The 20,948-nt window shown below is 41.0% G+C and overlaps 1 protein-coding gene across 3 annotated transcripts in view; it reads right to left on the bottom strand.

Annotated features, from left to right (window-relative positions):
- The window catches only part of micall1a (MICAL-like 1a), a 30,445-nt gene extending 24,440 nt beyond the window's left edge, over positions 1–6,005 (bottom strand). For all 3 annotated transcript variants that reach the window (XM_057844372.1, XM_057844373.1, XM_057844374.1), the window contains exon 1: positions 5,208–6,005. In XM_057844372.1, coding sequence (XP_057700355.1) covers positions 5,208–5,353 — 146 coding nt within the window. In that variant the 5' untranslated portion in view covers positions 5,354–6,005. The remainder of the gene's footprint in view (positions 1–5,207) is intronic.
- Between the last annotated feature and the right edge of the window lie 14,943 nt (positions 6,006–20,948).

The following is a 20,948-nucleotide window of genomic DNA, read 5'->3' as shown; positions in this document are numbered from 1 at the left end:
TCATGTCCAATATATTCAAACTTCCTAACACAAGAGAACACAGTAGTTGCAGAGAATCACTACAATGGCAAAGGTCCATATTAGAGAGGTAAATCCAGTTTGACAGGCAGAGGCCTTGGTTGCAGATTACCCTGACAGGCTGTCTGTCTGGATCAGAGCGAATGGATCTGGGTGACTGCAGCTACTGTACACACTGGCGGCTAAACAGGGAGCCAAGATGGGATACAAATGGAAGAGGCATAGCTCAAAAGCTGACTATTTAGGGCTTACCAACTGTGCTACTCGCAGAGTTACTGTTGTGCAAGGTTCAGATATTTTCCGTCTCATTGACTCATATCCATTCAGGAGATGTTTTCTGGTTTTTTTCCATTTTCTGGAGGATGAAAGAAATTTCCTTTGAATCACATTTCCACTTAGAAGACAGGATAGGGACTAGTGTGGATTCCTTTCAAACAATCCTCAACAACTGGTCAATCCTGCACCTTTCACTTAAAATGCTGCCACATTCCTGCATTTTATTGTGTGCTGCAATGTTGGGAAAATAACAGGAAAATTCACACGCGGGTCACTATTATTTAGCATCATCAGAAAGAGGGGCCAAACACGCAATTTTTAGCTAATCTGCATTGGACGAAAAAGGAACCCATGTTATCTAATTAGCAGTGGGGGTCAAACGATACATGGAACGGTATGAATAGGTTTTGCGATGACAAAGACACCTTTAACATTGTAATTTTTTGGGATATGAAATTTTGTTTAAAGCAATAGTTTTCATTCAAATGTCTGAAATGTTTCAGCGATAAAATTGTCAAAAATGCTTTGTAATGATACTTAAGCTGAAATGTAACTGTTAAACATATACATAATAATGTATTAAATTACTGCAGGTGTCAATATATACTGTATATTTACTTTGATTCACGTTAACATATATCTGTTCATTTCATATCGTTGCACATAATCATTCTTTGTTCTCTTAACACTGTGTTTGTCTACTTTATGTACACCTGGTAACAAGACTGCTTAGCTCCAGCACAAGGTCGGCAACAGGGAGTGCTCACCTCGCTGTATTAAGTCTGATAGTCTTGCATCGATTTATCTAGGGACTGGCGCTAGGCTGCCGCTTGAGAAATGGACTTATATGAACTGTATGAACTTTAAAGTCAGGGCACATCGACTCGGGAGCGCCTCGTGGTGCTTTCAGAGGCAATTTCGTCCTGGTCGGCCAGCTTTTCACTTTTCTTTCCTCACTAAATGTACACTTGGTATTTTCTTTTGTTACTGAATTTTGTGTCTTCATCTGTTCGTTATGAGAACAAAAGAACCTGTAAAAAGAAAAAAACGACTTTTTTCTTCAATGGCCATTGAATCGAGTTAAATCATGGCAGATACTTTGTAAAATCGGAAAATATCATTTTTTAAAAACTCAATCGTATCATCATGAAATTGATGATTTACACCCTTAGTTAGCAGGCATACTCATTTAAAAAAAAAACAATGCGACCCATACATCATCAACAAGTGATCACGCATCACCACTTCATCCATCAATTCGTTCATTTTCTCCCGCTTATCCCTTGATTGACAAAAAAACAACAGAAGCGCACGAGTACTGGTGGACGAATGCGCACAAAACACATTTTCCTTCTTGAAACCACACGTGAAATACCATAAAATCCTCAAAAGTTGCCATAAAACGCTGAAACTTTGCCGTTTATCTATAAAGACTGCGGCACGTGAGGACATGTTACAGTGCGCATGTGTGACGTCACAAACGCATTCCCGTCACACTGCGAGACGTATATCTTTGCAATTTGAATGGTACCACACAAAAAAAGGTAATTATCAAAAAAATCGGAACTGGGCATCACGCCTCATAGCCTAAGTAACATACATACAGCATAACCCTCTATCATTTATACAGTACATTGTTAATTTGATGTGTACTGTGGATTATTGAGTTAGCTTCATTCATACACTAATGTAGCGCTTATGGAGGTAACACAACAACAGTTGTCTTTTTTTTACATCATTATATCAATCTCCTGGCATGACCGACCAATATGCCTAATCAATTGTTATATTTGCGTAACAGTTGATACCCTTTGTTGAATGATGGGCGCAGTGATACAATAAATAAATATTACATTGTAATCATTACCATAGCAAATTTGATCATTTGTATGTAGAAAAACAACATTATTTACCATCATTATAGGAATACTTTTTTTATTTTTAAGCATGAAAGACCACTTTATACACCAACACCAGCAGCTGAGCACTACGATGACCAATCTTGCCAACTGCATGATGATATCGGGTAACACCAGATCGAATTTCAGTCCAATAAATTAATGTATGACTAAAGCAGTTGTTAAATTTGTGGTTGCATTCCTTTTAGATGAACGAATTGACAGCACATGACTGCTGACTAGACTGGCTAGGATTATTAATGGAAGGAGTCAACTGAAACACTATGACGCACACCTAAATATCTCCTGTTCCACCAAATCACATGCCTGATGGGGAAAGGGTCACTCAACTGGAACCCACACACCATTGACCATCATGTTGCATTGAATAAATTTTAGCAATCTAATGTGTGTGTATTTATGAAAGCAGAGATTGGTGTGTTGTTCTGGGCAGCACAGAGATTGTCAGGCTGTGTTAATTACAGCACAGTGAACTTCCAGGCAAAGTGCATTACAATCTCATTCACATATCAAAACAGTCGTAAAAATGTAGCACAGACGTAAACACCTACAGTATGTGACTACAGTGGTACCGCCACTTACGAAATTAATTGGTTATGGAAGTAGTTTCTTAACTTGAAAATTCTATAAGTAGAGACATATTTTCCATATAAATGCCCTAATCTGTTCCAAGGCCCCCAAAATTCAGATATAAATCTTTTACAATGTATAAAAATGCATCAAAACATGTAACACATATATGTTACAATTAGATTATTGCACAATAAACATAAAATCTGAGTTGTGCATACTGAAAAAACAAAAATGGAGAAAAAAACAAAGTTAATACACTCATGTAAAGCTGTTGGAACACGAGGGGCGAATAAGGAGGACACTGTGATACACACATATACACATACAGTAGAGGTCCATCTTAGCCAATTGGATGCCAGGAATGCTAGGCAATAGCCAGTTGCAGAACAGCTATACAGTAAATATGTTACGTTCAGTCAACTGTCAGAGCTGCAAGTACTAGTCATATTTTGTATTTTTGCCTTTCTTATCCTGAAATTTCTTTCTTAACAAGAGGCAATATTTTCCTATTGAGGCGTCTTATCTTCTTAACCTGAAAATTCTGTATGTAGAGACGTTCTTAAGTAGAGGTACCATTGTACTGTACTTGTTTCATAGATGTAAATGCCTCTTTGGTATGTAGCACGATTTCCGTGGATTGCCAATATGTACTTTGATGTTTGAAACCATGACGAACGCTATGGCAAGTTATGATTGTTCTAACTTAATTTATTGCGCATTTTGTCTAAGCATCACCATTTCTAAGTATTAACACACATCCGTGTGGTAGTACGAAAAATATTGATCCTTGTAGTAAAATAAGTCCATTCTTCAGTGCATTTAAGTATTATTTACCGTATGTCATATTAGTTGTACATTTTATTTCGATAGATGATATAGGATCGTCAATTCTAAACCACTTTCATTTTGTGTTCAATAGACTGCACTGATATCCTATTTCTAAACCCACAGGATTGTGTGCTTTAAATTTTACTCAAGCTTGTATTTACCGTAATTTTCGCACTATCGGGCGCACCTGACTAAAATCCGCCACCCACCAAATTTGGCATGAAAACGGCATTTGTTCATAGATAAGCCGCACTGGACAATAAGCTGCAGCTGTCTTCACTGTATTCTGTGATATTTACACCAAAACATATTAACCGGTAACACTTTATTTGACAGGGGCATCATACAACTGTCATAAGACCAAATGAACCACCATGAAGCCTTCATTGCTTGAAGAAGCTTCATTTGGCCATCACTGCTCCCTTAGGAGAGACAGTCAACCTCTACTGTCACCTGGGGGTGGCGTGGCTCAGTGGTAGAGTAATTGTCCCCCAACCCAGAGGTTGTGGGTTCGATTCTCCGCCCTGATGAACTCGTCTAAGTGTCCTTGAGCAAGACACTGAGCCCCACGTTGCTCCTGGTGCTGCGTCACCAGTAGGTGGATGGTGAGATAGTGTAAAGCGCTTTGAGCGCCTTGAAAGGTGGAAAAATCGCTATATAAGTGTAACACCATTTACCACCTGCTGTCAACACTTGTTGTTGTCCAACATGCCTCCTAGTATGCATTGCAGCGCTACAAATGTAAATAACAATCAATATTCATGTTCTGTGCTAATTATTTCTTCAGTTACTGTTCCAGTTGTTTCATTAATTGCTAGTTATGGTATTTGGTTACACTTTGACAGTGGCGCCATAAGACTCATTAGACAATCATAGTTATGACAATGTCATGAGCATTAATGAATGCTCATAAGAGATGTCATTTAGTGTTATCCGGCAAATGAGCTCACTTTTGAATCAATGGATGTAAAAGATCCGAGCTGGACATAAATGGAGTTAGTGATATAATGTGCCGGATGACACTTAAGCATTCAGTAATGCCCATGATAGTGTCATGTCATACTTATGACGGTCTTATGACAGTCTTATGACACCACTGTCAAATTAAGTGTTACCTATTAACCCAAATAAATCAACAAATAAGCCGCACTGAACTATAGGCCGCAGGATTCAAAATGAAGGAAAAAAGTAGCGTATTATAGTCTGAAAATTATGGTTATGTGATGGCATTATGAGTTATAGTTGTACAACAAGTTGTGTATTTGGTTTTCTCTTGAAATAAAGTATTTGGCTGCTATTGCAGCAATAGATGCCCAATACATTTTGGCTGAGTTGGCAATGCTCATTCACTGCCAGCAGTTACAGTAAAAATGTATTGGTTGTCTATTGCCGTTACTGGGTGTTTAGACATTTTTCACCACCTAACTCAGCATATACTATGTGAATACTACATGGGCAGGGAATGAATGAGTCAGTGTGTCTCATAAACAATACGATCCTGAATCATCTTTACCATTTCAAACTTTTCTGAATATTTGGTTGGATAGGTATGCATTATATCATGCTGACATTATCACTGGAATGTGTACTTACATCAACTCTGGCCTGTAGCGATGTATGATGGCACAGAACGCCAAGCCGTCCCGAAAGGACGTCGACATGTCCTTGATTTCCACATCTTGATAATTTTCACACTGTAGACGACACCACTCCTGGAGAGCCCTCAGAGATCCCATCATCGTTCCGTGATGTCACAGGAATCAGCAGTCATCACCAGAAGAGTACCGCCGAGGGGCGATGGAAGCGGCGATATGTCTCTTTGAACCACCGATCCGACGCTCCGTCAATTAGCCAAATATTATCAAACTTTTTTTACGTAAAAATTGCATTGTAGTTACAAAATTATCTGCCCTCCGAGGTCATGCCGATAAAAACTGAGATATCATCGTTGGACTTAAGTCCAAGCCAACAGATGGAAAAGAAACACAGCTGCTATCAAGCTGCTAGTTTCAATCCTACCAGGAAAAAAGTTCTTACGGCAGTCAACTCACTCAACTCACGACTTTTTTGGCAGAACTGCGGGATGATAATGCTGTTCGAACCCGTGCAGAATTTCCTCTGTGCTTGAGGTGTGAACCACAACACGCTTTTGCTGCTTGGCTCTGCCGTGTCCCGCAGAGGTTGATATGGCGCTGGCTGAAGGAAAAAAGCCAGTTATTCTCACAAAACCTTGTCAAAATCACCCTTGTCGACTACACAAGTCGGTCGCCGGTGACAAGCCATCCTCGCTCGCTTTGGTCGTCGTCTACCCCGTCACCTCCACAATGTCACTCCGTTGTTTGATTCCGCGCCGCACCCCAGTGGAGGCGCAACGGGAGAAAAGGACGCCCATTGGGCTATTCGCGCGAGAGTATAAAACATCGCGAGATTAGACCACTTGTTGGAAATTCCCGAAAGATGGTAGTTCCGGTTGAGGAAGATGATGGCTTTTTTTTTTCCCAATCAACAAACAACAAACATTACAACATAAGTGGCATTTTACAATGTTAAACAACTTTAAAAGTAACAGACAAGCTTACACAATAATCATGAACACAATATCAGAAATTACAATTACATATAACTGAAAAATTTAAAAAAAAAAAAAAAAAAAAAAAAAGAGGAAAGAAAAAACAAGATATAAAATATATAATAGTAAAAGAAAAAAATTATAGGGTCTACTAGTCGAGTCAAGCTCCTCAACAATTTCACACAGTCTTAAAGCATTTTTCCACTTCATATATTTCAATGAAGAAAAATAGTGACATAATTCTTGGTGAAAAATGTTAAAATTAGGAATAGATTTGAAATATTTATTCTTTATGTATGAAAAATTTCCCAAGAATCATAATTATGTTGATAGCCAAGTCGTGTGATGACTCTAATACAGAGATACCATATAAAACATGTTCTTATATGAAACTAAATGAATTTGTCAATTTAGGAAATAACCAGTCATACAAATCTTCCCAGAATGCACTAACATATTTACAACCATAAAATTAATGGTCAGTCGTTTCCATGTCTTCATTACAAAAAGCACAGTTGTTGTGGTCCAAATTAAAACAGAGTCTTAGAAATTCTGCTGAGGGGCACACTTTTTTAAATCATTTTATAGTGAACGTCCTTTGCCTTTGGTAAAATTGGAAATTTAAAGAATTTGGATCTCATAATTTCAACATCTTTCTCAGAAAAAAATTGCAAAAATGAAGTTCTGTTTGACAAAAATGGGTAAATTTCGTCTACAAAAAAATTTTGAATTTTGACATTGGGTAATTTACCACTCCTCCGTGAGTCATCACCTTATCGTGGTGGAGGGGTTTGCATGTCCCAATGATCCTAGGAGCTATGTTGTCTGGGGCTTTAAGCCCCTGGCAGGGTCACCCATGGCAAACAGGTCCTAGGTGAGGGGCCAGACAAAGCATGACTCACAAGACCCCTTATGATGAAAAATATTAATGGACTCAGGTTTCCCTTGCCCGGACGCGGGTTACCGGGGCCCCCCTCTGGAGCCAGGCCTGGAGGTGGGGCTCGAAAGCAAGCGTCTGGTGGCCGGGCCTGTCCCCATGGGGCCCGGCCGGGCACAGCCCGAAAAGGCAACATGGGTTCCCCTTCCCATGGGCTCACCACCTGTGGGAGGGGCCAAAGGGGTCGGGTGCGCAGAGAGTTGGGCAGCAGCCAAAGGCGGGGGCCTTCGCGGTCCAACCCCCAGCTGCAGAAGCTAACTATTGGGACATGGAATGTCACCTCTCTGGCAGGGAAGGAGCCTGAGCTGGTGTGTGAGGCAGAGAAGTTCCCACTAGATATAGTCGGACTCTCCTCCACACACAGCTTGGGTTCTGGTACCAATCCTCTCGAGAGGGGTTGGACCCTCTTCCACTCTGGAGTTGCCCACGGTGAGAGACGCCGAGCAGGTGTGGGCATACTTATTGCCCCCCGGCTTGGTGCCTGTACGTTGGGGTTTACCCCGGTAGACGAGAGGGTAGCCTCCCTCCGCCTTCGGGTGGGGGGACGGGTTCTGACTGTTGTTTGCGCTTCTGCACCAAACAGCAGCTCAGAATACCCACCCTTTTTGGAGTCCTTGGAGGGTGTGCTGGAAAGCGCCCCCTCTGGGGACTCCCTCGTTCTACTGGGGGACTTCAACGCTCACGTGGGCAATGACAGTGAGACCTGGAGGGGCGTGATTGGGAGGAACGGCCCCACCGATCAGAACCCGAGTGGTGTTCTGTTATTGGACTTCTGTGCTCGTCACGGTTTGTCCATAACGAACACCATGTTCAAACTTAGGGATGTCCATATTTGCACTTGGCACCAGGACACCCTAGGCCGCAGTTCAATGATCGACTTTGTAATCGTGTCATCGGACTTGCGGCCACATGTTTTGGACACTCGGGTGAAGAGAGGGGCGGAGCTTTCAACTGATCACCACCTGGTGGTGTGTTAGTTCCGATAGCGGGGGAAGTTGCTGGCCAGACCTGGCAGGCCCAAACGTATTGTGAGGGTCTGCTGGGAACGTCTGGCAGAATCCCCTGTCAGAAAGAGTTTCAACACCCACCTCCGGCAGAACTTCTCCCTTGTCCCGGGGGAGGTGGGGGACATTGAGTCCGAGTGGGCCATGTTCCGCACCTCCATTGTTGAGGTGGCCGATCGGAGCTGTGGCCGTAAGGTGGTTGGTGCCTGTCGTGGCGGCAATCCCCGAACCCGCTGGTGGACACCAGCGGTAAGGGATGCCGTCAAGGAGGCCTATCGGGCCTTTTTGGCCTGTGGGACTCCGGAGGCAGCTGACAGGTACCGGCTGGCCAAGCGGACTGCGGCTTCGGCGGTCGCCGAGGCAAAAACTCAGACATGGGAGGAGTTCGGTGAGGCCATGGAAAACGACTTCCGGACGGCTTCGAGGAAATTCTGGTCCACCATCCGGCGTCTGAGGAGAGGAAAGCAGTGCACTATTAACACTGTGTATAGTGAAGATGGTGTACTGCTGACTTCGACTCGGGACGTCGTGAGTCGGTGGAGAGAATACTTCGAAGCCCTCCTCAATTCCACCGACACGCCTTCCTTTAAGGAAGCAGAGTCTGGGGACTCTGAGGTGGGCTCTTCGATCTCTGGGGTTGAAGTCACTGAGGCGGTTGGTAAGCTCCTCGGTGGCAAGGCCCCGGGGGTGGATGAGATCCGCTCGGAGTTCCTAAAGGCTCTGGATGTTGTAGGGCTGTCATGGCTGGCATGCCTCAACAACATCGCGTGGACATCGGGGACAGTGCCTCTTGATTGGCAGACCGGGGTGGTGGTCCCCCTTTTTAAAAAGGGGGACCGGAGGGTGTGTTCCAATTATAGAGGAATCACACTCCTCAGCCTCCCCGGTAGAGTCTATTCAGGGGTGCTGGAGAGGAGGGTCCGTCGGGAAGTCGAATCTCGGATTCAGGAGGAGCAGAGTGGTTTTCGTCCCGGCCGTGGAACAGTGGACCAGCTCTATACCCTCAGCAGGGTCCTCGAGGGTGCATGGGAGTTCGCCCAACCAGTCTACATGTGTTTTGTGGATTTGGAGAAGGCGTTCGACCGTGTGCCTAAGGGAATCCTGTGGAGGGTGCTCTGGGAGTACGGGGTACCGAGCCCCTTGGTAAGGGCTGTTCGGTCCCTGTACGACCGGTGTCAGAGTCTGGTCCGCATTGCCGGCAGTAAGTCGAATTCGTTCCCAGTGAGGATTGGACTCCGCCAAGGCTGCCCTTTGTCACCGATTCTGTTCATAATTTTTATGGACAGAATTTCTAGGCGCAGCCGAAGCGTTGAGGGTTTCCGGTTTGGTGACCTCAGCATTGCATCTCTGCTTTTTGCAGATGATGTGGTGCTGTTGGCTTCATCAAGCCATGACCTCCAACTCTCACTGGGAAGGTTCGCAGCCGAGTGTGAAGCGGTTGGGATGAAGATCAGCACCTCCAAATCCGAGACCATGGTCCTCAGCCGGAAAAGGGTGGCATGCCCTCTCCGGGTCGGGGATGAGATCCTGCCCCAAGTGGAGGAGTTCAAGTATCTTGGGGTCTTGTTCACGAGTGAGGGTGGGAGGGAGCGGGAGATTGACAGGCGGATCGGTGCAGCGTCTGCAGTGATGCGGACTCTGCACCGGTCCGTTATGGTGAAGAAGGAGCTGAGCCAAAAGGCGAAGCTCTCGATTTACCAGTCGATCTACGTTCCTACCCTCACCTATGGTCATGAGCTGTGGGTCGTGACCGAAAGAACAAGATCCCGGATACAAGCGGCCGAAATGAGTTTCCTCCGCAGGGTGTCCGGGCTCTCCCTTAGAGATAGGGTGAGAAGCTCGGTCATCCGGGAGGGGCTTGGTGTCGAGCCGCTACTCCTCCGCGTTGAGAGGAGCCAGTTGAGGTGGCTCGGGCATCTGGTTCGGATGCCTCCTGGACGCCTCCCAGGAGAGGTGTTCCGGGCATGTCCCACCGGCAGGAGGCCCCGGGGTCGACCCAGGACACGCTGGAGACATTATGTCACTCGGCTGGCCTGGGAACGCCTTGGAATCCCACCGGAGGAGCTGGCTGAAGTGGCTGGGGAGAGGGAAGTCTGGGCTTCCCTGCTAAAGCTGCTGCCCCCGCGACCCGACCCCGGACTAAGCGGAAGATAATGGATGGATGGATGGATGGTAATTTACCATCATTGATACTGTGTCCACTTATCAACAGCAATCGAAGTGTTGACTCTAGCTTCATTTGAAACAAATTATAAGACGTCTTAATAATTGACTGGTGTATAGCTTTGATAAGATTTTGATATTGCTTTTTATCAATCCAATTGTGTTTGGAAAATAGGCTTTCAAAAGACGCAATATGTCCAGAATCATCCAAGAGATGCATCACTGACCAAATTCCTGCCTCTAGCCAATTTTGATAAAGCAGTGATTTATTTTTGAACAGAATATATCGACAATTCCATAACGGGGTATTGTGGGGACTGAAATTGTGTTTATAGATCATTTTCCAATACAGCAGAACCTGTTGGTGGTAGATAGATAGTTGTATGGGAATTTTTTTAAGGTCAAAATCACATCTCAAAAAGAATTCAATACCTCCCAACTGGTTAAAAATGTAGTTTTGGATGTGAAACCACATTTTGTCCTGGTTTTTCAAAAAGGATCGTAACCAATTAATTTTAACAGTACCATTAATACAATCAACATCAATAGCGCTTTATATTCTTTAATCAAAGAACCTTTTCTAATGTAGTGTGCTTTTCTATTCCGAATGTACTTGAAATTAGCCTGATTTATCGATTTAAGAAGATGATGGATAATGTAAACTATATTGTCTATTCAGATTTGTGACTCTCGTATCAAAAATTGTTCCCTAAAGTAATTTCATATTCATAAAAGCAAATTTACAAGAGGGAAACCATATTTTACTGCATTCTGGAACGAATTCAAGCGTTATATTTTGACAATAAAAAAAGAACAAGGCAATCAAAACTATTAATGCATGTGCATGTGGGCTACTGTATATAGTGTATTTTGTGACGTGTGTCTTTCTTTAAATCTAATGTTATAGTGTTATGCTTATGGTGGCGTTATGGTGTTTTGTTCTTTTTTGTATGTATGTATGTTTTGTATTGTATGTATGGCGGAAAACTCAGACAAGGCTGAAAAAGCAGTTTCTGTTCTTGCACCCCTCTTTATGATAAACTGCTGTATTTTAAGCCTAAAGAACTGTTGTGTTTGATAGAACAATAGGTCTATATGCTTCCATAGCCGTTTCATGGCGCATAAGCCCCTGAACTATTTTTAATATGTCCTTTTTACCCTGGAGACCACCATTTAAAGACATCGCGCCACCGCTTTTGTTTCAACTCAGCCACAAAAAGAAGTAATTATATTTATTATTCGAAATGTCTATCATTTTTATCTTAGAATCATTAATTGATGTCTAATATTTAGTTAAAAACAAAACAAAAAAATACTTTATAAAATTATTCACCCACATATTTTAAACTTTTGAACAAATCACGTCACAATGAAAAAATTTGTGTCTGTAAATAGGCCACGGATATCTACCTCAAAACTGACGCTTAATTGTTTTTTTTTTTGTTTGTTTGTTTTTTTTTTTTTTACTGCTGCATTTTCCCGGATACTTTAGATGATAAATAATCGATCCAAACAAAGAAAAATTGAGAAAAAAAAAACGTTTATCTTAAAAACAAAATCTCGACCACTCCATGATGTCTGTGATTTCTGCATCACGACCCTTGTTATATTAACGTGTTTCACCCATAAAATCCCCAAAAAGTCCGGCTGTGGCCATTCACAGCTGTGTCTTGACACTCGGTGAGACATGCTACACTGAGTTTTGGGATCGAAACAAGGTAACACGGTGTCTTTAATTTTGCTCTCTCATGCTCTCACCTCAAGTTAGGGTTTCGGGGTTTAAAAAAAAAAAAAATTAAGATGCCCTCCTGTTCAAAAATGTGTCTCCCCTCAGAAGATTGAGATTTTAAGCTTTCCAATGATGTATCACACATGCATATAGGACAATTTTGAAATTTGGCCAAATTGGGGGTCTCAGAGCTGAACTTTAAGTCATCTGAGTGTTTTCTGCCATATACAGTATATTGCTCAAGTGGTAATAAACATGGTAAAAAAAACCAGGAGTGTCTGCAGTCACGGTATCAGTAAATTTTCACACTAGCATGCACTTCAGTCGATATATTAAGATAATGGATAAACTACATTGTATGTTCAAATTAGTTATTTTCGTTCATAACGTTATCAGAAATTGTTTCTTTGAAGTAGATTTGATTATTTAGTAATTTGTGCAAAATCAAATGTGTCGACATTGAATGAAAATACAGATCTATGTGCCTCAACTGAAACATACTTTCACATTGTTACATATTATCAAAAATTAAAGGTTCATAAATCAGGAATAGACAGATAGATTCCTGTCAAGTTTCATGTCAGAAATTAACCTGCAGCTCTGTACTGACTGTGCAGAGAAGACCACCAATTCTTTGACTACGGACACCGATTGGCAAAATGTAAAGGGGTTTTGTGACCAACTCAATAGTGACCCTGAAGGGTGAGTATTGTGGCCATTACATATTGTGACCATACATTTGTGTACTATTTTCATAGTAAATTCATTGTAAAATATAAACAGGTTTTGCTTTGATGACACAGGTGGCATTAGCTCGTCATGAAAACGGATGCCCGATCTTTTAAATTGAGATCCTACCTAATTGGATTTTATTTTACAATTTGTCAACTGATGAACTGTATTTAGTTTCTTTATTTGTCATTACAACATGCATAACGAAATGCATTCAAGGCTCAGCCCGACCGACACGATTACAACATCACACACTGCATTGGGACATTGCGCTCCCTAATATGGTCTCACCCCAGGGTAAGAATTACTGCTCTTTATCACTTCAAGTTTGTCTAACGCAATTAATCAGCATACATTGCACAATATCAAATTCCACTGGCACTCGGGCGGATATTACAATGCTTTTATTTGTTTTTGATGGTCCAACTAAACCTAACTAACAGAAGCAAGTCGTTAGAGAAATATGTTCCTGTATTTGTTATTTCTGAGTTGTGAATATTGCAGAGTGTGAGCAGTAGTTTTTAACATTGTTACTACAGTGGTATGAAAAAGTATGTGAACCTTAGGGAGTTTCTCATATTTCTGCGTAAAATCACCATTAATTGTTGTCATTGTTTGCATGCTATCCTAAATTAAAATATGAAAACCTATATAAGTTTGGGCGGTTTTAGTTTAAGCAGACACTGTTTTTTTTTCATCTGTGTGATTTTGACAAAGATCTAATCACATTTGGTATGCTTTGCATTTGTCTTCCTTTCTAGTACGTACTCAGGTATTCCTACTCCAGTGGTAGTAAAGAAATTATGTTCAGTTGTACAGTTACTCTGCCAGATGAAATCAAAATACCTCGTGTTGCCGATAAGATGTTGGGAAAACAGGTTGAGTCACTCAGATGTTGGAGAAAATCACGAACCAATTTTTTCCCCCAACAGGATAAAAAAGTGGACAGAGGCCCCGTTGAAGTGTGTATATTTTCCTGTATGTGTTATCATATTGGTCCTCTATTTTGGTACATGTTGAGCAACAAGCATGAGACTCATGTTCCTAACATCGCCTACAGTGTTAACAAGTACGGTAAGTCAATTTTATTTGAACTGCATAGCACTTCACATGGAAAGGAGTCGCAAAATGCTATACATGGATAAAATAGAGACACAAATTTGCTTAAAGAAAATTAATGAAAACAATCAAGCCCTACTAAAATGCCTTCATTTTTTAAAATGCATTTTGAAAAATTTTACTGTTGTAACACCTTTATTCATTTTTAAAACTTTGAGAGCACTACCGTAACTAAAGGCAGCCAGCAGACCAAAGTGACGTTACACGGCAGTAAAATGACACCACCAGGTATGGAGGAGTTTATGTCACCAAGCTCATTAAATAACTACGTACCTACAATGCGTGTAATTTCAAAAGTAATATCTAGAATTTATAATGGCACACCACAAGTACATTTCCTTACCCAGTTTGTTGCTGTGTTTGGGAAAACACTGCATTTGATAAAGTCTCAGTGGGCAGTCAAGAAAGGGCAACGTTTGGCCAAGTCTTTGTGCAGTTTAAACAGGATCCCTGCTGATGACAGAATGTTTATTGAACTAGAGTTGATATGTATCCCTGTTCTCTTCCAGGCATTGTCAAGCAGGATACCATAGTTGACGGTAATGTTCCATACCTACCGCCTCCAACTAAAACCAAAAGCATAATCTGTGAGGATGAAGAGACGTCTGTGTTACAGTAAATGTAAAGCCCATGGCACTGTGGCTAACCTCCCTAGATGAGGACGGAAAGATTGAAGAGAGATTTCAACGAAAGATTGTGCAGATAAAGATAAAGAACCTCGACTAACATCCAAACAAGGTCAAGCTGTCCTGCAGTCCGAGGGTACAACAGTGTCAATCCGTACTATCCATCGGCGTCTGAAAGAAAAGGGACACTATTGTAGGATACCCAGGAAGACCCCACTTCTGACCCAGAGACATAAAAAAGCCAGGCTGGAATTTGCCAAAACTTACATAAGAAAGCCAAAAATGTTTTGGAAGAATGTTCTCTGGTCAGATGAGACAAAAGTAGAGCTTTTAGGGAAAAAAACGAGGCCTTCAAAGAAAAGAACACGGTCCCCACTGTCAAACATGGCGGAGGTTCCCTGATGTTTTGTGGTTGCTCTGCTGCCTCTGGCACTGGACTGCTTGACGATGTGCATGGCATTATGAAGTCTGAAGATTACCAACACATTTTGCAGCATAATGTAGGGCCCAGTGTGAGAAAGCTGGGTCTCCTTCAGAGGTCATGGGTCTATCAGCAGGACAATGAGCCAAAACACACTTCAAAAAGCACTAGAAAATGGTTTGAGACAAAGCACTGGAGACTTCTAAAGTGGCCAGCAATGAGTCCAGACCTGAATACAACAGAACATTTGTGGAGAGATCTGAAAAATGGCAGTTTGGAGAAGGCACCCTTCAATCCTCAGAGACCTGGAGCAGTTGGCCAAAGAAGAATGGTCTAAAATTCCAGCAGAGTATTGTAAGAAAACTCATTGATGGATACTGTAAGCGGTTGTTTGCAGTTATTTTGTCGAAAGGTTGTGCTACCAAGTATTAGGCTGAGGGTGCCAATACTTTTGTTCGGCCCATTTTTGGACTAAAATGATAATGATTTTTTTTTTCATTCCCTTTTGTGTTTTTTAATTGCAAGCAAAATAAGTGAAGATAATTGCAACCATTTTCTGTGAGAAATTGAGCATTATTTGATAGAATTGCAGGGGTGCCAATACTTTTGGCCAGCAGTGTACATGCCAGATGATAAGAACCATTGGATGATCTAAACTAAACTTTTGACCACCTTACCCCTGGGAATAGTTTTTTTTCTTCTGTTCCCTCCAATAAGTTTTAAATTTTAGTTTTAGTTTTGGATTACTGCTCTGACAAGGGACAGACTTTCTTTTCCTAGGACCAGAAAAGGCTAAAGAATGCTTCAAAGTGGATAAACACCATAAAAGAGGTAAAAGTGAGCGTAATCCTTCTGAGTCATTTGCTGGAGGGCAACATCAAGGAGAATAATTCACTGACCAATCAGGAGCTCATGGTTACAAAGGCTATAAACATTAATACACCCTTCAACTACAGATTCTCAAACAAGTGCTAAAGGTGAATTCTTGGTTTTACAAAACAACTGTCCTATATTAACAGAATTTTTACCAGTGCTGTGTAAAAATGTGACCGACATGATTCAGATTAGCCAATAATACCACAATGAAGCCTTGGGGAACTAAAATGTTGAGGGAATAAAAGAGAGGGCTTTCATTCGGACATGGGATGGAAAAAAAAAAAAAAAAACTCCCACCCCCTCTACTTTTAAGAGGCCAATGATAGCGTGACCCAGGTGATTAATCTCTACAAGCAGAGGGTGAAGAATGAGAAGGTAACAAACAACTGTGAAAACAAATTTTCACACCCAGGTAACTGTGTTGGTTCCTGCATTGATTTGCCAACACTTTTAAAAATAATTCTCAGTAATTTATTTCCAACTTTTCTTTCATCAAAGCAGGTAACAGTAGTGCCCACAAGGCAAAACGACACCATCCAACCCCAAACCCTCCAATTTAGAGACCTAGGCTCAGAACATTGGCACCAGCCTCCTGGAGGATGAGCTCATGTTGTTGGATAAGCACAACAGTCTGTGCTAGCCTGTAAACCTCAAAGTGAGAAATTTGCCCAAACATTCCAAAGTGGGTTGAGTCAGATTTGCCAACACAGCAGTCTTATTTCTATTGACTGGGACCTCCTGTTAATTAGGTGTCTAAAACCCACAATGTCGAATTAGTCAACACTGGGCTCCCTCTAAACCTTGTTGTAATATTTAAAAAAAAAAAAATCGTTGTTAACCTTAATTGTTCTTGATCTCATAGGACTGCTTGTTAGAGTCCTGGGAGTCTCAGAATACTTTACATCCATCCAGGCCCGGAGTGACTAATCGGGAGCTTCTGGACGATTCCAGAAGGGCCGGCCGGCCAGATGGGCCGGTCCGGGTTTTATTAAAAAATAAAAAAAAAAATTACACGGTTATCATTTTTTGTTTGGTATTTATTTGTGACAGTGTCACTGAGTATAACTTACATTCTGTTACCGCTGTCCCTGTGGGCCGTCTTAAAAAAAACAACAACAAAAAAAAACAAACAGTATTTTTTTTTCCAGACTCATCCTCACGTGTGCAGACGAAAAATACAGCATGCAGCTCCGCCCCCTAATTGTAGTCTGTATTGAGCCAAATTAGCTGCTAATTCGGTGCTCGGATGGATAAAAAGAGCAAGGGTGGCGCTGAAAAATAAGAATTAAAAAGAGAAAAGCACTCGTGAAAGAATCGGCAAAATGCGCAAAAATAGCTATTTTTTTCATGCAACGACCTTGCTGCCTCAAACTACAGAGGATTACAACGAAAGTGGTAAGGCCAGATGGCGAATAAAATGCAACTTGCACCGTGTGATACGACAATATGTAATTGTGGAAACTTTGGCTTCTTGTAGCACCTCACAAGGGATATGTAGCAGCAAGCATTAGCCATAATGAACACACCACAGGTGCAGAGCTGGAAGGTAGGATTGCCATGTCGTTCAGCGAGTTAACATTAGAATTAATGTAATCATTTACGTGGCGTTTTTAAAGTGGAAATGGAAAATGGATAATAGTATCATTAGAAGTTGTTACAATGTGCAATACGTATTCTTTATTTTTCATATTGTTATGTTGCTATGTTTGTTTTATCTGTAAGCACTCATTTTGTTAATATTTGATGTTGCAGAAAAGGTCTTATTGATTCATTTATTTTAGGGCTGTCAAAATTATCGGGTTAACGGGCGGTAATTAATTTTTTAAATGAATCACGTTAAAATATTTGACGCAATTAACGCACATGCCCTGCTCAGACAGATTTAAATGACAGTACAATGACATGCCCACTTGTTGTGTTTTATGGAGTTTTGCCGCCCTCTGCTGGCGCTTGGGTGTGACTGATTTTATAGGCTTCAGCACCCATGAGCATTGTGTAAGTAATTAGAGCTGAAACGAATACTCGAGCAACTCGAGTAACTCGAGTTTAAAAACTGATCCGAGTAATTTTATTCACCTCGAGTAATCGTTTATTTTGACAGCTCTAAGCATCACGTTTTGCTCGGACTACTTTTAATGCGGGACAACGCGCTGATGTCACGTGCGTAGAGGAAGAAGCAAAAAACAAACAAACACTGCAGCCGACAACCGCTACAAACGACGCCGACGTTGCTAAATACTAGCCCGCTCATGCTACGTTAGTGGCAGCTAGCGTCCAATGAGTCTCATAGAGATCACATTTATGTTGAACTAGATGCGCAGTGACAGACTAGGCCGCGTCTGGGCAGCGTTAGCAAACAGCCGCCATCTTAAAGCAGTAGAGCGCTAAACGCTAATAAAGAGCGCTAAGCGCTAATATATAAGATTAACGTTACTGTCACTACTAGCTCACCTTACGTTAGCACTGCGGGGGGCTAGGTTTCAATTAATTAAGACCGCTTTCGATGCGTGGCTAACGTGTCTTACATACAGGCTTTAACATAACATAGCGTTGTGGAGTGATGAGGGTGTCAAATAAAAACTCAATAATGCTAACTATCAATTTTAGCTCAGTAGTCATTGCTGGATAAAACACCAAGTAGCACTAGTCCCTAATGTGCTCCAATACAGCCTGTATCATACATTTATTTTGAACGGTGCAAAACTCAAAATCCTATCAGGACTTACAGTTTAGACTAACTTAAAACTTAACTAGAACTTAAAAATGGCTTGACACAAATAGAAATTGAATTGAAAAACGTGGGAAAAAATCCTAACTTTTAAGTGATGTGTGTTATCAAGCGTAAAGACATTTTTAGGTGTGTTTATATATATATATAATATATATATATTTTTTAAAATAAGATCTAAAGGTTTTTTGAGTGAAAGCAGTGAATTAGTCATTTTTTAAAATTCTAGTTACATCTGAGATGCAATTGTTGGCTGTTTTCAACAATATACATCAAAAATAAAGACATTGATTGACTGAAAATGATAAAATGTCTTGTTTTGTCATGTATATCTATAATTGCTCTTCACCTAAAAATATATTTGTTTTATTCGATTACTCGATTAATCGATAGAATTTTCAGTCGATTACTCGATTACTAAAATATTCGATAGCTGCAGCCCTATAAGTAATTATTGAGATCAACAATGGCGGGCTACTAGTTTATTTTTTGATTGAAAATTTTACAAATTTTATTAAAACGAAAACATTAAGAGGGGTTTTAATATAAAATTTCTATAACTTGTACTAACATTTATCTTTTAAGAACTACAAGTCTTTCTATCCATGGATGGCTTTAACAGAATGTTCATAATGTTAATGCCATCTTGTTGATTTATTGTTATAATAAACAAATACAGTCCTTAAGTACCTTATGTTGAATGTTTATATCCATCTTGTGTCTTATCTTTCCATTCCAACAATAATTTACAGAAAAATATGGCATATTTTATAGATGGTTTGAATTGCGATTAATTACGATTAATTTTTAAGCTGTAATTAACTTGATCAAAAATTTTAATCGTTTGACTTTATTTTTCAAATGTATCATTTAATATAGTTTTTTTTTTTAAATCCATTTTTAAATTTGTTCAAAATATGTTGTGTTGCACTTGTTAAAATAGAGCCACCTTGTTAAACAACCATTACCTGCACTGAATTGGAATACACAGAATTACAGTACACGGCTTTAGAGAACACTGAACTTAACACGTGTATGCATAATGACATCATTTTAAATGAGTGGGCCGGTCTGAGGCATGAAATTCCAGGGCCGAAAATGAGTCCCACTCCGGCCCTGCATCCATCCATCCATCCATTATCTACCGCTGAATCCGGAGTCAGGTCGCGAGGCCGACAGTCTTTCCAGTGCGTCCTGCGTCGTGTCCGGGGCCTCCTGCTGGTGGGACATGCCCGGAACACCTTTCCAGGGAGGCGTCCAGTGTTATGATCCAGCCTTTTTGTTCCATGCTGATGCCTTTCTCCCTGTTTGCAGGCTGTACGGGTTTGAGAGGGACCGGTCTTCTAAGTGGCAACACCTGTGGCTTATTGATTGAGCCTTCTAAAGCGCAGGCCAAGCACAAACCAGTTGCCAGAAGATTCCAGCACAAACGCAAGAAGCCTCACTCCTGAGAAGACCACGCGTCACGAATACTCCTTTGTAGTGTGTTTTTCCCCTTTTGGGTGATTTTTTGTTGACGATTGCCATTTGAATAAACACTTAACCACCTCTGCAACTGGGTCCCGGACATTTCCTGATCACTTCACAACATCCAGGAGGCATCCAATCCACCAACGAGTGAAAGCCTGGCCAATGTTTATTCTGTATATCCAGGTAGTCTGCTTTTTTCCCTCCTCAAACAAAACTTTGTCTCTTGTTGCTCTGCCATCTTTGGAGATTTCGCGCAAAAGCATTCGCATCTACTTAAGTCTTTATAATGAATGGGGAAAGGGGGAAGTGATGTATGCCGTAAAGCAGTCAGCACATTTAGTTTTTCTGTGTGGCAGGGTTCCTACCACCCTCCTCAAAGTTAAGTAGTGCTGGTGAAAGCGATACAGACCCCCTTAAAAAATAAAATAGGTGTCATTCAACTAGTTTTCAGTCGACATATTATCACAAATTTTATGAAAATATTTTATAAAGGTTAAAAAGTTACCAAGTGTTGCTTTAATTTATTTTTTAGAAAATTATTTTCATGGTCACCTCAGTAGATTTTTACCTAGTGCATGAATAATGGTCTTCACTGTAACATGAAAAAGTTATATTATGTGTCCATGACTCTTGGTGAACAAAGTGAAACTGCAACCACTTTCTACTACTGAACTGCCCACATTCAATCCCATCTTCACAGATTCTGCAATTGGCCAACCTTCACAAAGTTTGTTCTGCCACCTACCCCTAGTTTTAATATACGTACTACAATTTAAAGAACCCTAGGTCACATATCCCATCAAAACCAAAAACAACTGCCTAAACTCAGGACAAATCTATACCCATAGTCATAGGTTTTGAGAAATGCTTTCACTCTACGGAATAATAAAGTGCTTCAAAAACTTTTGTGTAAGTAATATGTGTGTAAGTAATATATATATTTTAAAAAAGGCATTCTCC

The sequence above is a fragment of the Corythoichthys intestinalis genome, chromosome 8 (genome assembly GCF_030265065.1).
Source record: "Corythoichthys intestinalis isolate RoL2023-P3 chromosome 8, ASM3026506v1, whole genome shotgun sequence".
Taxonomy (NCBI): Eukaryota; Metazoa; Chordata; class Actinopteri; order Syngnathiformes; family Syngnathidae; genus Corythoichthys; species Corythoichthys intestinalis.
The sequence above is the reverse complement of the archived record's forward strand: the minus strand, read 5'-3'. Positions and strand labels throughout refer to the sequence as shown.